This window comes from Cryptococcus neoformans, chromosome 10 (assembly GCF_000149385.1).
Source record: "Cryptococcus neoformans var. neoformans B-3501A chromosome 10, whole genome shotgun sequence".
Classification (NCBI taxonomy): domain Eukaryota; kingdom Fungi; phylum Basidiomycota; class Tremellomycetes; order Tremellales; family Cryptococcaceae; genus Cryptococcus; species Cryptococcus deneoformans.
The window spans coordinates 913,054-927,551 of NC_009186.1; the positions used below are offsets into that span (position 1 = coordinate 913,054).

At 49.0% G+C, this 14,498-nt stretch overlaps 5 protein-coding genes across 5 annotated transcripts; 1 reads left to right on the plus strand and 4 right to left on the minus strand.

Moving 5' to 3' along the window:
• Positions 1 to 294: 294 nt before the first annotated feature.
• CNBJ2890 (hypothetical protein) lies at positions 295 to 1,197 on the plus strand (the record flags this gene model as incomplete). The annotated part of the gene is made up of 1 exon (XM_767920.1): positions 295 to 1,197. The coding sequence occupies one exon, from the start codon at positions 295 to 297 to the stop codon at positions 1,195 to 1,197; it is 903 nt and encodes a 300-aa protein (XP_773013.1).
• A 741-nt stretch (positions 1,198 to 1,938) lies between these two features.
• Positions 1,939 to 3,709, minus strand: CNBJ2900 (hypothetical protein; the record flags this gene model as incomplete). The annotated part of the gene is made up of 4 exons (XM_767921.1): positions 1,939 to 2,112; positions 2,186 to 3,156; positions 3,210 to 3,323; positions 3,376 to 3,709. The coding sequence occupies 4 exons, from the start codon at positions 3,707 to 3,709 to the stop codon at positions 1,939 to 1,941; spliced, it is 1,593 nt and encodes a 530-aa protein (XP_773014.1).
• Positions 3,710 to 4,942: 1,233 nt separating this feature from the next.
• CNBJ2910 (hypothetical protein) lies at positions 4,943 to 7,626 on the minus strand (the record flags this gene model as incomplete). Its single annotated transcript, XM_767922.1, has 10 exons — positions 4,943 to 5,160; positions 5,220 to 5,607; positions 5,667 to 5,779; positions 5,832 to 6,332; positions 6,381 to 6,599; positions 6,649 to 6,976; positions 7,030 to 7,147; positions 7,201 to 7,329; positions 7,384 to 7,446; positions 7,502 to 7,626. The coding sequence occupies 10 exons, from the start codon at positions 7,624 to 7,626 to the stop codon at positions 4,943 to 4,945; spliced, it is 2,202 nt and encodes a 733-aa protein (XP_773015.1).
• Positions 7,627 to 8,586: 960 nt separating this feature from the next.
• On the minus strand, positions 8,587 to 9,619 carry CNBJ2920 (hypothetical protein; the record flags this gene model as incomplete). Its single annotated transcript, XM_767923.1, has 3 exons — positions 8,587 to 9,330; positions 9,389 to 9,469; positions 9,569 to 9,619. 3 exons carry the CDS (start codon positions 9,617 to 9,619, stop codon positions 8,587 to 8,589), a joined length of 876 nt encoding a protein of 291 aa, XP_773016.1.
• A 1,285-nt stretch (positions 9,620 to 10,904) lies between these two features.
• CNBJ2930 (hypothetical protein) lies at positions 10,905 to 13,792 on the minus strand (the record flags this gene model as incomplete). The annotated part of the gene is made up of 10 exons (XM_767924.1): positions 10,905 to 10,984; positions 11,039 to 11,073; positions 11,126 to 11,153; positions 11,205 to 11,403; positions 11,466 to 11,739; positions 11,790 to 12,543; positions 12,592 to 12,961; positions 13,022 to 13,118; positions 13,169 to 13,485; positions 13,535 to 13,792. 10 exons carry the CDS (start codon positions 13,790 to 13,792, stop codon positions 10,905 to 10,907), a joined length of 2,412 nt encoding a protein of 803 aa, XP_773017.1.
• Between the last annotated feature and the right edge of the window lie 706 nt (positions 13,793 to 14,498).

The following is a 14,498-nucleotide window of genomic DNA, read 5'->3' on the forward strand; positions in this document are numbered from 1 at the left end:
GCACGGACAATAGAACAATCCCCAACAGGCTCGGATCCACCCGGCCACGGCCGATAAACTCTGTTAAGCTTCCCACAGTCACCAGATCATCGCCAGGCACAGTTCGGCGATCTAGGCACACTGGCCATGAAGGAGAGCCGGAAACCCTTGAGCGGCGGTGGCCGACAAGGTCTCTTCCCCTTCGGCAGCTGCAGTGTGTGACGACGTAAACATTCCTATAAACATACCATACGCCAGTCGTTCCCCATCATTACCCGTCCTGCAATCTAATATCAGCCCATAGGGAGAAAGGTAATGGAGCTCCCACCAAATATCGTCCTCACGCCCACTTCATTCCCCGTCTACCGCCGCCGCCTCCTGGCCCACCTATCTATCCACGCGCCCCACCTCGCCTCCCACCTCCTCCACGGCCCCGCCGAACCATATCGTAAGCCCGAAGACTCTCTCGTCCACCTTGTAGAATCTGCCCTCTTCCATCCACACGGCCAGTCTGCGGGCGACCAACCTCCTTGTGCACTGGTGAGCACGACCGGCTTCAAGGTCTGCGGCATCCAGCTTGAAGAGTGGGATGATTGGGCGCGTAACGAACTCGCTCTGAGAGACGTGTTCAAAATGACATTTGGAAGGGAAATGTGGGATCGGTTAGGGAGAATGTGGAGTACGAAGGAGATTTGGGAAGTGCTGGAAAGCGAGTATATGCCGTCGCCGATTGAACGGCAGTCCCAGATAGTGTATTACCTGCGTTCGTCGCGTTTACCTTCCTCCGCTACTCAGGATGATATGCTCAAGCTATGGGAGACCTTCAATGCTCTTGTTATTGAAGCAAGGGATGCGGGGCTGTATATGAAGGAAAAGGAAGTAATGGACAGGTTTCTCATGGCGATCGGTAAAGGAGATTTGGCAGAATCCGTAAAGCAGCAATTTTACGGATTGTCAGATTGGGTCGTTGGAAGTGGGAGATGGAAGGGCCTGCGAAGGATTTTGAAAAAGCAATTCTCCCCTATCCTTCTACTGGAAACTTTAGAAGACATTCATTCGCCTGACGAAACGGACGAAAGGTTAAGCGGTCCAACCAGAGGAAGAGCCGTTCTTGCAGAAAAGGATCTCAACGGGCAAAATCGGACCATGGAACACCATCATCAGTGCAACAGAACGGAACGCCAGAGGAAAGATTCATTGGATGTGATACTAACATGATTACAGTAGGTTTGCATACCTTTTTCTACTTGAGTTGGCCGTTAGATACTCATCAACGTGATGATTCACAAGGTGGCCCGTCAATGCTCGTTCCGGCCCCATTCTCTACCTGCATCAAAATTTGTGTATCTCTTCTTGGATCCACCGCTCCTTTTTCAACTCTTCAAGTTCAGTGTACTTTCCTCTGGATCTCATCTTCTCTCCATTTTCCCAGTCTGTCAACCCACACCCACGAAAGTCCTCTCCCCTGACATGAACACGTCTGTCTACCTGAATGTCCCATTTCACATTACCAAGTGAATACAACATCTATTCCGCCCTCAGCATACATATCGAATCCCAAGGATCAACACACTCAAGACCTTATGGATGGCGGATAAAATGGATCAGGCAATCAACTCAAGCAACACTCAAGGAAGGAAAAACCCACAGTAGTCATGTGCATATGCGGCGTAACGAACAGTGAAGACTAGGGAGGATTCAAATGTACAAACTATTAGAACATGAGATATGTGTCATGAGGTCACAGGGCGCTTGTGATATAAATCTTTATAGATATACATATGGATTAAATCTATACTCTAAAGCGCTTTCACGAAGCAATGACGCGAAGCTAATTAATAGATGATACGAAGAACTGAAAATGTCCCAGATACAGTAGAAGATACCCAACAAATAGACCCAACTATCACCAAACCCTGGCCGATCGAAATCAAATTCCCATTCGATCAACTGATGGAATTAGACCTTGTCTGCGCTGTCCATCTCGTTCTCGCCAACTTCCTTGTTATGCTGATTAATACTTTGTCTTCGGAAGAGCCATGTACCAAGAGAGATGGTGATAAAGTTGAGGGCGACCCAGGCAACGAGGATACCCATATTCTGGCCGATTTCGTTCTTGGTGTTGAAGATGATCTAAGAGGATGGCAAGAGTCAGCATGCTGGCGACATGACGTAGCAAAAGCAGTGAAAAGAGGTCAAGACTTACAGTTCGAACAATATGGTTACAGTTGTAGAAGGGCATGGCGACACCGTATCGGTAGATCCAAGGCTGCAACTCTTGGGGCAAGCTGACGACGGACACATTGACGATAATGAGGGGCACAAGGAAGAACGCCATAAACTTGGGACCGAGCACGGTAATCGCGGCCTCGGTAGAGAGACCAACAGCGGACATACCCAAGAAAAGAGCGAACCACCAGAGGAAGAAACCGCCCGCATAAGTGTAGTGCGCGCCAAAGTCGATTTTAAAGGGCAAGTTGACCATGCAGAAGAAGAAGGATACGGGGAAATAGAGACAGATAGGGGAGACAAGTCGGTAGATGATGTAGGCTCGAGTGGTGAGGAAGGGGGCGATGATTTCACGGACAGCATTGTTGGTCATGGTCATGATGAAAGAGAAGATGAGCATGTAAATAAGACCGACGAGGGTAATAGCCTGAGCGACGGGCTGGTTGTAAGGCCTAAGGTTATTCAACGTATACCATACATCGTTGGTGATTGTCGTAGGCGCCTGAGCGACGAGGCTGAGAGCAGTGGCGTTGTTGACGTTGGCTTGGAGGTAGGTAGCTGCGCTCTGAGCATTGTACTGGAAACAAAGCTGACCCAAAACTTCCTGGACGAAAGGAAGGAGATAGCTGTTGATAGCAGTTTCCTGCCTAGCTTGCGCGTAGAAAACATCGATGACAGACGGTCCGCTCCAGCTAGAATTACCGTTTTCTCTAGCAGATACAAGGGCATCGGAGACGCCAGCATTGATGACAATGGAAGCCCAAACACCTTCCTCGACTACATCATGAGCGACATCGTCGGCGGTAGGAAATTCAGAGGGATCTGTTACAAAGTAGTTGAGGTTGGTTTGAGAAAGGAGACCTTGAGAAAAGGTTTGGCCGATTTCACCGCCGTCTCGGTCGATGATTCTAACGGTCAATTTGTCGGTATATCTGTTGGATTTCCACACTGCGCTCTAAAAGTCAACTATTGTCCACCAAGCAACAATTCCTAATACCCACAAGAACCCCAATAGAAGGGGAGACATAACCACATGATAATAGTGGTAATCACAATGGTACCACCCAAAATCTTAAAGGCAATTTTCCTGAACATGGCCATCTCCGGGTCCCAAACTGTACTTTTATCAGCATCTAGCAGATCAATCGAAGAAGTATCAATACTCACAGCTATATTTGAACTTCTCCAATTTTGGCTTGCCTCCTCCAGGTTCCGCGGCAGCAACTCCAGCGGCAGGAGTCAAGTTGTTTGTCGCTTTAGCCTCTGGAGCGTGGAATTCGCTCGCTTTCGGTACGTCCTCTACATCCAAACTCTTCTCCTCGCCAGAGGAATTCCTGAAAGTCTTGCCAGACTGACCAGTCCCAGCTCGACTTCTAACCTTCTCCTCATTTCCATACTCCTGATCATCAGGAGCGAAAGGCTCGGGCGCTGAAGGGCCTGGGACATTCTCGTTGCGCCCATCTGCGTCAGATCGAGCATTGGAGGTAAATTGAGAGGACATTATGGACTTGGCTCGGAGTGTCGGTGAGGGAGTGCCGAAATGATATCGTTATCGTTGGTGGATGTTGCAGTACGAGACCGGGGCGATAGCTGTAGTATATATCGGTTTTGGGCAGTTAGATCAGACGCTGCGGGACCGTGATATATAGAGCACGCTTGCGGTGGCTTGCTAAGCAAGTCCGTTTTGAATGTCTGGAAGAGGCAAAATAGTAAGACGGAGAGGGAGGAGTACTCAGCCTCCGAACTGATTATTAAATACGATACAAATATATTCGCTCTTCTCTCGTGCTGGTGCGGCCACCGAAGACCGAAGCCCATTAATAATGTACATCAGGCGAAGTGAGCGCATTATTTTGTAATGCAGACCGCATTGCTAATACTCCGCCTGAAGGCGGGATTAGATGGCTCGGAGGAGTTGTAAATGAGTCTGGCTAGTAGAAAAATGACGCAGTCCACACCCGCCTCGGTCAGTGTTAAAATGGGGAACACCGAGCTCCCCTCGGTTTTGTCCTCGGTTGTTGTAAGTGCCAAGCCTCAGACAGCCTCCACTCTGTATCTGTTTTCATCCGGCTTACGTATGTATTATGTATCTCGGGCCTCCGGCTATCAGTGGGGGTAACCGTGCCTTATCGCAGCTGCCGGGCGGGGGCCCTTCTTCACACTTCATGCTTCGCCGATTCTTGCGAGCTTCGTCGGTGCAGGCGTGCGTTGTGTTGCTTTATCATATGGCTCGATGAGTCCGCCAGTATTGGAGCTGGACCTTTTATTCGTGCTTTATAAGTGATCCTTGTTTATTGTATGCTTATGAAGCAGCAGGAAAAAGCAACAAAGGCATTTCTACGTTGCACATCTTCATTTGGGTGAGTTCAGTTGTTCCAGTTCTAGTTTGCGTCCGGATTTGACTCGAGAAGATGACCTCCTTTCTTTGGCGCTTTGCTCTTGTTCATTCAAAATATCCATTCAAGGAACAGTTGAATTCAAATATACCAAAATGTCGCTCAAAACACTTTGGTATGGTAGATGCGCTCCTCCATTTTCTCTCTCCTCCCTCATGAAATCCCTTCCTTACTCCTTTTCCCAGACTTTGCAGAACTAATTACAGAAACGACACATGTAAACAGGGCTTTCCCCGTTTACACTGAATTAAATTGAATACTTTCACGGAATCACGCCAACACACAGTCCGCCCTTCATGACTTTACCAATGCCAAGGAGACTCCAGCGCCCAAGTGACCTAATGATGTCCGTTGATTCCGTCGGCGTGAACCCCCTCAACATTGCTCAAAGCAGCATCGGCCCTGGCCAAATCATTTTCGGAGAGCTTCCTACCGCCAGAAGGGGTAGCGTTACCAGAGATGGCAGAAGCGAGAGAGTCGGAGCGTTTACGGGGCTTCATGACGAGAGGGAAAGGATAATGGTTCTCGTCATCATCATCGTTGATGCCTTTCCAGCCTGAAGATTTGTTAACTCATTGTCATCACATATGGGGAAGATGGAAAAGGAAAACTCACTCTTAGCACCCATGTAGTCTTGAGTAGAAAGATGTTCCATCTCTTCAGTCAAAGTGGCATAATCCCCAGGAGTCATCATCCCAGTCCTCATCCTCGGGCTCGCAGGCGCAGAGAGCGGCGCGCCAACCTTTTGCACACCAGTGAAGTCGGGCTCATCATCATTAAATGAGTCGGGGTAAGCTCGCCTCAAAGCCAATTGACGAGCCTTGGCGTACTCGAGACCGAGGGACTTCCAGTCCAGCAACTCGCTCAGGCGTTCAGTACGGTTACGCTGGTTGATACGCTGTCTTCTGGATTTGGTGGTGAAAGAGAGCAGCTGGCCGGTGAGCTGGTCGACAGATTCTTCGATACCTTGACCTCGTCGGTCGACAATGTAACAACCGTAGTCCTACAATACAAGTTAGTGAGCCAGAAGTAAAAGGAAAAAAAGGTGGGGGATTGACTTACCTCGGGAGACTCCAGGAGGTCTTCCATAAAGCAACCGAAACCGGACAAGTTGGTAGTGATGTTGGGAATACCCATGACAGTACACTCGGCGGGGGTATAACCGAAGGGCTCGTCTTGCAAGACATGTCAGCTTCATCTTCTTCTACAGTCACCAAATACACTCACAGTAACTAGGGAAAACACCCAAGTGACAACCCCTAACAAACTCTTCATAATCCAGACCCAAGATGGGGTTGTTACTGTTCAAGAATTCGGGGTGGAAGATAACCTTGACCCTGTCTTCGGGCCTGTTGAACAACTGTACCCTCCTGAGCTGGTTCAAAATAGGGTCATTTGCGTCATCCGCCATATTGTGCGTGACGATAGGCGGCAGAGAGTTTCGCTTCAGGGCGAACACCCTTCGCTTGAGCAAAACCCTGTCCTCGTTGGAGAGCAAATCTTCAGGATTAGGAACCTCTGTACCGTGCTCGCCAGAGTATCGACAGGCGTGTTCAAAGATTCGCTTGCTGATACGATTGGTCACTTGCTCGACACAGTCCTTGAGCTGGGAGGTGACAGCTTGACCTTTGAGAGCTTCGATAGTGTAAGAGTTGGTAGCGGCGGGCATGATGATGAATGCGACGACGGTGGTCTTGGAGCCCATCTTCTTCAAGCGATGATTCAACCCTGGACTTTATTTAGTTTCGCCTTTCAGCCTCTTTCAGTATAACTTACGAGCTAAACTTTCAATGAACATGTCGACACCCTTGTTCCTGAACTCGTAACGACCAGCAGTGAACATGTAAATGGTGTTGTCCAGGTCAAAGTCATAGTGACCATAGAAATGACCACGAATGAATTCGTTGATCTTCTCCTTGGACTGAACATGCAAATTCTGGAATTCGTGCATGGCGGCAAACTTGACAACGTTGAGACCGTTGGGGAGGACACCATCTGTAGTGCGGTTAGCAAAAGGCATGGCGACCAGAATTCACAAACGTACCAGGCTTCCTCTTCAACAAGTGTTCGCTCTCAAACGCGGTAATGTGGCTGACGGTGGTGAACACATCGGCGCAGTGTGCAGAAGACCTTTCGATACAGTAACGGTGGTAGATACCCCGCTTACCAGCTTCATGATCAACGTCAAAGTACTGCAAGTTGTTGTAAAAGTCGACACTGCCAGCACAGAGGTAACGACCCAAAAGAGTCGCGTGGGTGGTGAAGATGGTGGTGACGTCAATGTGTCGCTTCCTACAAAGAGGGATGGCTAAACCGGCTTGCCATTCATGGAAGTGGGCAACGATGGCGTTGTCGGTTTCGCGAGCAGCGAACTTGTGATCAGAGTTAGCGTGGAGAAACCTTGTGGGAGGGAGGAGCGGCGTACCTCGCCGAGGAACCAGGCGACCATGTAGCCAAAGACGATAGTTTCGTTGGTCTCGTGATCATTTGGAGGCGAGGGGATACCGGCAAGGTTCCAGAGGTCACCCTTCCATTCGTCCATACTACCTGGACGGTCAGCCATCTTCCCTCAGCACGGAGAAATTGCTTGATTTACCGGTCGTAACAAGACCCCGTGTCAAAGAGCAACACTCTAGGGGCGCCTTCAATAAGCCATCGGCCGTAAAGAAGCTTGACGCCGCGCTCCTGCATAGACCTGAGAGCATCTCCGAACGGTCCCGGTCCACTAGGTATTTGTCAGCTCCCGCCCCTTATCTTTTGCTTAGTATCAGTAACTCACGGCTCCTCGGCTTCGACTTCTACAGGAGCAGATTTATAAGACAAGGGGCCAATCAAACATAAGCTGGAAGTAATATTAGCTCTGGCCCCCTCGAATTCTGCTCGAGGGACAGACTCACCGGTCACCGTATTCTCTGACAGTAACAGGCACCTTGGTCTTGATGACGGTGTAAATACCTCCGACCTTGTTGGCAACTTCCCAAGCAGCCTCAAAAAGGAACGGGTTGTGGACGGAACGAGGCATGACGGATACAGGTTATTGAATGAGGTAGAGTTGTGGGAGGATATATAGATGGGCAGTAGTTAATTGGTTGGAGAGGATTACTTTTCTTTACGCTCTGGATGGAAGAGAGTCAGCGGCTGCTTTCAGAGGAAGGATGAGATGGAAGAGAGGAGACGGGAGAGAGAGCGGAGTAGAGGGCGTCCCTTCACCCAACGGTAGTAACGGGGCACAACACAATACGGACCTGAGCCAAAGGCGGTCTTCCACTGGCTGAGACAAGCTGGATTTTCCCGATGTTTTGCGAAGCGGTAGATGGGAGGAAAAGAAGAAGGGGAGGAAGAGATGATAGAGAAGAGGAGGAATTGGGGATGCAGGATGCAGGACACAACAGGTATTCGTATACGGGAGCCAGGGTAAATGACTTCCCAATGCGGTATTGAAGAGCGGAGTTGTTCCTGAAAGGGGGAACGGAGGACAGGAGATGGATGGAAGACGGACTCACCGTGGTGTCGAGCAGGGGATGTGGGGAAGAGGCGAGGTCTGTGCTCCCAGCAGCTGTAGGAATGTGGAGGAGAAGGCAGAGGAGACAGCGGTATACATAGCAGAAGAATGACGAGTGGGGCCGGGGTGCTTGTCTGACAGCCGTTTATTGCCTGATTAGGTAATGCTCCGCTGTCTCCAGAGGGCCCCGTAACCAAAGACGTCATCCCACACACAACCATCTCTTGCCGCAGAGCTAATTAGCGTCCCACTTATGTCCCCACATTCCGGCGGGGCGCACTAATTAATCGTCGTTCTCCCGGTGGCTGGCGCCGACTTACACACTACTGCAGGGATTATTGACGTTCCTTTATCAGTAGCTTCGATCGTACGTATCCAGCAATGTTAGTCCTTGGAAGCGCCCACAGTACAACATCATGATGCAGAAATAATGATGGATGTCAATCTATCTATTCGTCCTCTATCTGCACCAGGCTAATCCTACCAACTGCCAACAAGAGGGATCTTGCGCCAGCGACTTTGCTTAGTCTCCGCTTCCACCTTCTCCGACGCAACCACCGTCTCCTCCGCTTGTGTTGAACTCCTCTCAATCGCATCTACCGTTTCTCCACTGACTCCTCCCCAATCGTTCTTCTTCTCCATTGACTTGAGCTCCTCCCTATCCCACGCTCTGCCCAGCATCTCTTCAATCTCCCATTTCAACCCTTCTTCCGAACGTTTCAACCCGAAATCAAGCACAAATCCAATTCCCTTGTACCTCCAGTCCACATAAAATGCTGGCAGATACCTCCTTTCCTCGCTCTTTTCCACTAATCCTTCCCGTCTGGAAACAAGTCGCACCAGAGTTTTTTTAGGTTGATAAACCTTCTCCACCAACGCCGGCCGCTGTCCCTTCCGCAGACCTTCGCGAACGGCAAGCACATACTCCTTCACAGCTCGAGATCCTTCCTGCCATATCCCACCCAACCTCCTCCCCTGTCTTCCACCGTGCCCAGCTACAGAGGTAGTATTCCTTTCCATCTCTAAAGCCTTGCTCATTTCTCTGTAACCGACGAGACAGGGATCCCAGATCTGGCCCGCGTTGAGGGTGAGCCATGTTCGATTTGGGACTGGGGCGTCTAGAGGGAGGGAAGAAAGTGGTTGGATTTGGTTGCTCTGCAATGACGGAGAAGAATGTTTGAGGAAGGGCGAGTTGGGCGATGAGGAGAGGAAGAGGATCGTAGCCTGTAGAGAGTGCTTCTCATTAGCATCGCAGCAGTAACTTTATATGAGAGCGACATACCAAAGTAAGACAGTATCCACAAGGCTTGATACGAAGCAGTACTGCTATACCAAGACATGCAAGGAATATAGGAGGTGATGCCTTTGGTGAAAAATTAGAATGTCAACACCACGTTCAAACAGGTGCCTTTGCGCGGACGCTATGGACACTATGGACGTTATGGAGCAATTAATCACTCACAGATAGGGGGAATACAAGAACATATACCAACATATGCTTGATACACATCATCTTGGGCAATTTACTTCAGCGTGTTCAAGTTATACTGTCCGATTATAAGATTGCTGATGTACAAAAGATGTTGATTTATAGGTAATGCTGCAGCAGACAACTGCAGGGATTCTCTCTGCCCGAGCGTTCAGTACCGAGAAGGTGTTATACTCGACCTGTGAGGAAGCTGTGGTATGCAGGATTGAATGGAATAATCGAGTTAGCTTGGATAAATGGAGAGAAAAGACGAAAATGAAAGAGGAGCAACGAAGCGAACTTTCTTTGCTCGCAATCGTCTGGGCCGATGCAGTAGATTGTAATATTCCCACGATGATCTAGTGCCTGGAGCACTCGCGGCTTTGATACGTCCACTATGATTATTTGCACACCGTGACTCTTTGGTACATTTATTGCTTTTCTATGCTATACTTGCTTTTGAATACGGACTTTTGAACCTCGAAGGATGTTAGTCAAAGCTGCCGAACCAGACGATTATCTTCAATCCCTATCACATAAGACCTCTCTATCACTATTGCCTATTCATAAAGACGCTCAAAAAACGCGGACGACAATCAGCCTTCCGTCTTCGAGAACACGACGATAGTGGAACCATTAGGATTTTTGTACAACTTTGAAAACCTCCCGAAAGAAGTCGCCAAAAACATCGTCAGCCATTGCGAGCATCTCTACCCCTGGCTTTTCGTCGGCAGGATAAGTAACTGCATACTCAGTATCTAATCTTCAGATACTCGACTCAACGATTATCATCATCCGCTCCTTTGTTCGTTTTTTAATTTGTAGTCTGCGATGGAATTTGCTGGTCGCCATCTGTACCAGAGAAGCTTCCCGGGCTACATAGGTGAAGGAGCCACAATCAAGGCTTTGTCTAGATGCTGAAGGGCATGGCGCATCCCGCAGCTCCATCACCCAAGGGAGGCGCCATGGGGTGTGAAGTCTAGTTGAAGCATTGGTTCTGATCGGCTGTAGGGGAGTTATTCGGTTGATGATACGACCACAGTAAGGAAATCGATGAAGAATATCTTCAAAGCGCTATCGAAATCCTTGAAGTTGTGAAGAAGTAGGGAACACCTTATCAGTTCACCCGCTCTGGTACGACGTTAGCGGAATGTGAAACTGTAGATTTATCCGGCTGAAGGCATTGCAAGTGACTCCCATGACCATGTACAGTTCAACATGTGGTCCGATATGTATTCATTTAAGAGAGACGACATTTTTACATAAAAATACACTAGATTTGTTTCAAGATAACCATCGAAAGTCCCGGAAATGTCTTCAAGATATCACATCAAATCTTGATGTTGTCAAGTGCAAATACCAAACGGTCAACCGCCTCCTCAACTTTCTTCTCGGTTGACTTTGTTGATTCTGCAACGGTCTAATATCAGTGGCTGGAATGGATCAATTATATGGTAGACGTACGTTCGTGCCCTGCGTTTATGTACACTCGACCAAGGCTAGAACAAGTGATCAGCAAAAAGTTTCTAGCATCAATACTATAAATCTCACATTGCCCCGTGGTTCTTAGCCTTGAGAGCTAGTTTATACATGTCAGTAGTTATCATGGCTTGATTGAGAAGTAACTCACTCTGCAGCTCTGCAAGTAGCTTGAGCGAATGACCGGGTACCACTCGTGTATCATGGTCACCGGTGGTGAGGAGCATAGCAGGATATTGGACAGAAGGATCGCGGCTGATATTGTGAAGAGGGGAATTAGCGCGAAGAACCGCGAGGGTTTCAGGTTCTTCTGGGGAGCCATATTCAGTCATCCACATTCGTCCGAGTGTCTGCAAATGAGGTTGTAGGCATAAGCGAGAAAGTCAAACAGAAAGCGAAACATGACACTCACAAATTTGTGGTATCTGATCAAGTCTGTGATAGCCACATCAGCAAACACGACAGAGTAAAGCTCTGGGTTTCGAACAGTGGCAGCAGAAACAAGGAGACCACCGTTGGAGCTACCGTAGATTGCGGTGAGAGAAGGGGTGGTAAGTCCTCGAGACTGAACATATCGAGCGGCGGCAGCAAAGTCATCCCAGCCGACAGAGCGCTTGATACCGATAGCAGCTTCATGCCACGCCTTGCCGTATTCACCACCTCCTCGAATACCAGCGATGGCAACCCTGAAAGGAGTCAGCGGAATTAGTCTGTCGGGCGAAGAAATGAAGCTTACACTCCTCGGAGATTACGCATGAAAACGGCAAACATTGGGTCAAAGTGGGGAATAAGAGGCGAGCAGAAGCCCCCATAAGCATGGAGAAGCAGAGGATGAGGGCGTGTGAGGTCAAGGTCATGAGGGTGACAGATGAACATGGGAATCCTGGTACCGTCATGTGAGGTATAGAATACTTGAGAACAAACCAACGTCTCTTGAGCAGCGGTCTCAGAAGAGTTGACACTACTAATGTCTACCTCGTACCGACCAGCCTTGTTCTTGATGAGCTCACCCTTGAGTACGTATGAAGGCGCAACCCAGGTGTCAACGGTAAAGTAAAAGTCGTTGGCGTCAGGTCGGCAAGAAATGCTGGTGATAGCACCGTGCTCTGGAATGACGACTTGCCCTTCCTTTGCGTGCTGGACCTCTTCCTCTGGAACGGGCACTTGAGTCTCTGGGTCGGCAGCAACGTTACCATGGGTACCTTGGGCATCGGCAGAACCCAGAGGCTTGCCCGTCCGAGCGTCAATGAAGACAACAGAGGCGCAAGCGTGTTTGAGGTAGATGAGAGCGAGCAGTCGGTCGCCGATGAAGTAGGCGCTTTGAAGTTGGTGGCCTTCGGGATCCGCGGGTACAATCTCTTGCATAGGTAAGGGGCTGTCGATGTCTGTGGCATCCCAGTCGGCGGAGTCGAAGGCAATGATACGGCCGGTAGAGACGCCGTCCGTAAAAGAAGTGAAGAAGTGACGTTCGGCACTGGACGAACCAATATCTACCTTTCATTAACAATGGAAGTAATATAATCGAATTCGATACTCACAATGAGTTTCTCCAGTAAAACCTCTGGATACCCACTTCATCTCCTTGGTAACCAGTTCTGGAAGAAGAACGCCAGCAGGGCCTGCAGTGCCGCCGGGCAACTCGACCAGCAGCAGCTCAGTCTCAGGACTGGTATTCTTGTAGATGTCGAGAGCCAAGAATGCCCTTTTGTTGTTCTCCTCCTTCTCATCAACGGCAACGACCTTGGCTTTACCAATGAATTGAAACTCTCCAGGCGGGGGACTCCAAACGATAACATCGGTGGACTGATGTTGGCCGACTGCGTGGTAGAACATGCCGAAGGAGCCGTCGATACCGTCGTAACCGTCACTAGTGGCATCGTAGTCGATTGACCGCTTGTAAATAAAACCCTGTAATCCATGTCAGTTAACGAAGAGAGGAACATCAAAAGCATTCACCTTCTCGCCTACCCAAGTAACGCCGAAAGTGAACTTCGATCCTCCCAAGTCCTTTTCCAGGACAGCTTTGCTCTCGGTGTCGATGACTCGAATCCTTTGCCAGTCACTCCTACATAACTGGTAAGCAATAGCCTTCCTTCACATATTTATTTCGCTTACCCTGCATACTGCAGAACAGCACACCAGAGTTTCCCGCTAGGACTAAAGCTATGGGCATAAAGAGAGATATTCTCCTCCTTGTTCAAGTCATAGAAAATTTCGGGACCACTCCCGCCAGGAGCCTTCCCAAAGTCGCGTTTGAGATCCTTCGATCGAACGATGACGTCCCGAGGAGAGGTACCAGGGTTAAACTTCCAATAATAGTATCCATCGCCCTGAAGTTCGGGACTGGTCATACGTTCATGATTGTAACATTGCTCAACGGCGGCTTCGAGCTCTTTTCGAAGGGGGTGGTTGGTAAGTCTGGGAACAGAGAACTGTGTTTGCTGGTCAGGTAGAGTCCTTCCTTACATTGAAAGCACTCACATCATTTTGTTCCTTGACGAACTTCTTTGTCACCTCGGAATCGGGGTCTTCAAGAGCTCGCCATGGGTCCTCGATTTCAATTCCGTGGATAATTTCAGTAATGCCCCCATGTTGAGGAGGAACTGGGTATGGTGAAAAGTTAACATTTTTCTTCCACTGTCCGGGGCTGATTGTAAAATCAGACGCATGGACGTTCTTAAGAGTGCCATGGCCCGTCTTGTCTGTGCTGAAAGAGTGACTTGCTTGTTGACCGCTCATCTTGCCGAATTATGGATAGTGGTATTCAAGGCGTTGGTAGATTGCTTTAAACACTCTGACGGAAGGTGCTTGAATCAGAGATAACACTTGACATTTTTGAACATGGCTTTATGGGCAAATGGACTCGTTAGTATGAGTGGATAAGAAGTGTTTGACGCGCGCCTCCAAAAATATAAAGAGCCAGACTAAGATTAGAAAGCTCTCGGACTTCGCGTCAACAGGGTGGAGGGTGGAGGCTGCTGGGTGGGGGAATCCTCCTCCGGCGTCCAACAGCGGCTGAAACCGACCCCGAACGCCAACGCCAAATAAAAACGCATAACAAAAAGGCGCCCGGCTGTTGCAGGGTAAGTATGATGCAGAATGCAGAATTGCCGAACCTGGTAATGAATGATAAGAAAAGGAACTTCCAATGGCTGCTGGCAAGAAGATCCATATTAAGACGACGACGAGAAGAGGAGGTCGTAATAAGCGACTTATAGTCAAGAAGAAGGTTGTTTGATAATACCCCGACCGCACTGCTACATGTGAAAGGGTACCGCACACCTGCTGGTCTTCAGTCATTGAGCATAAGGACAAAATGACGCAAGGAGGCGCCTTATCCTGTTGACGTATCATGGCAGGACAACCACAGTAGCATATGCATACGACGGTCCTTTTATTTTCAAGACATTATCACAGTTGCACAACGATAAGGCGCCGACAAGAA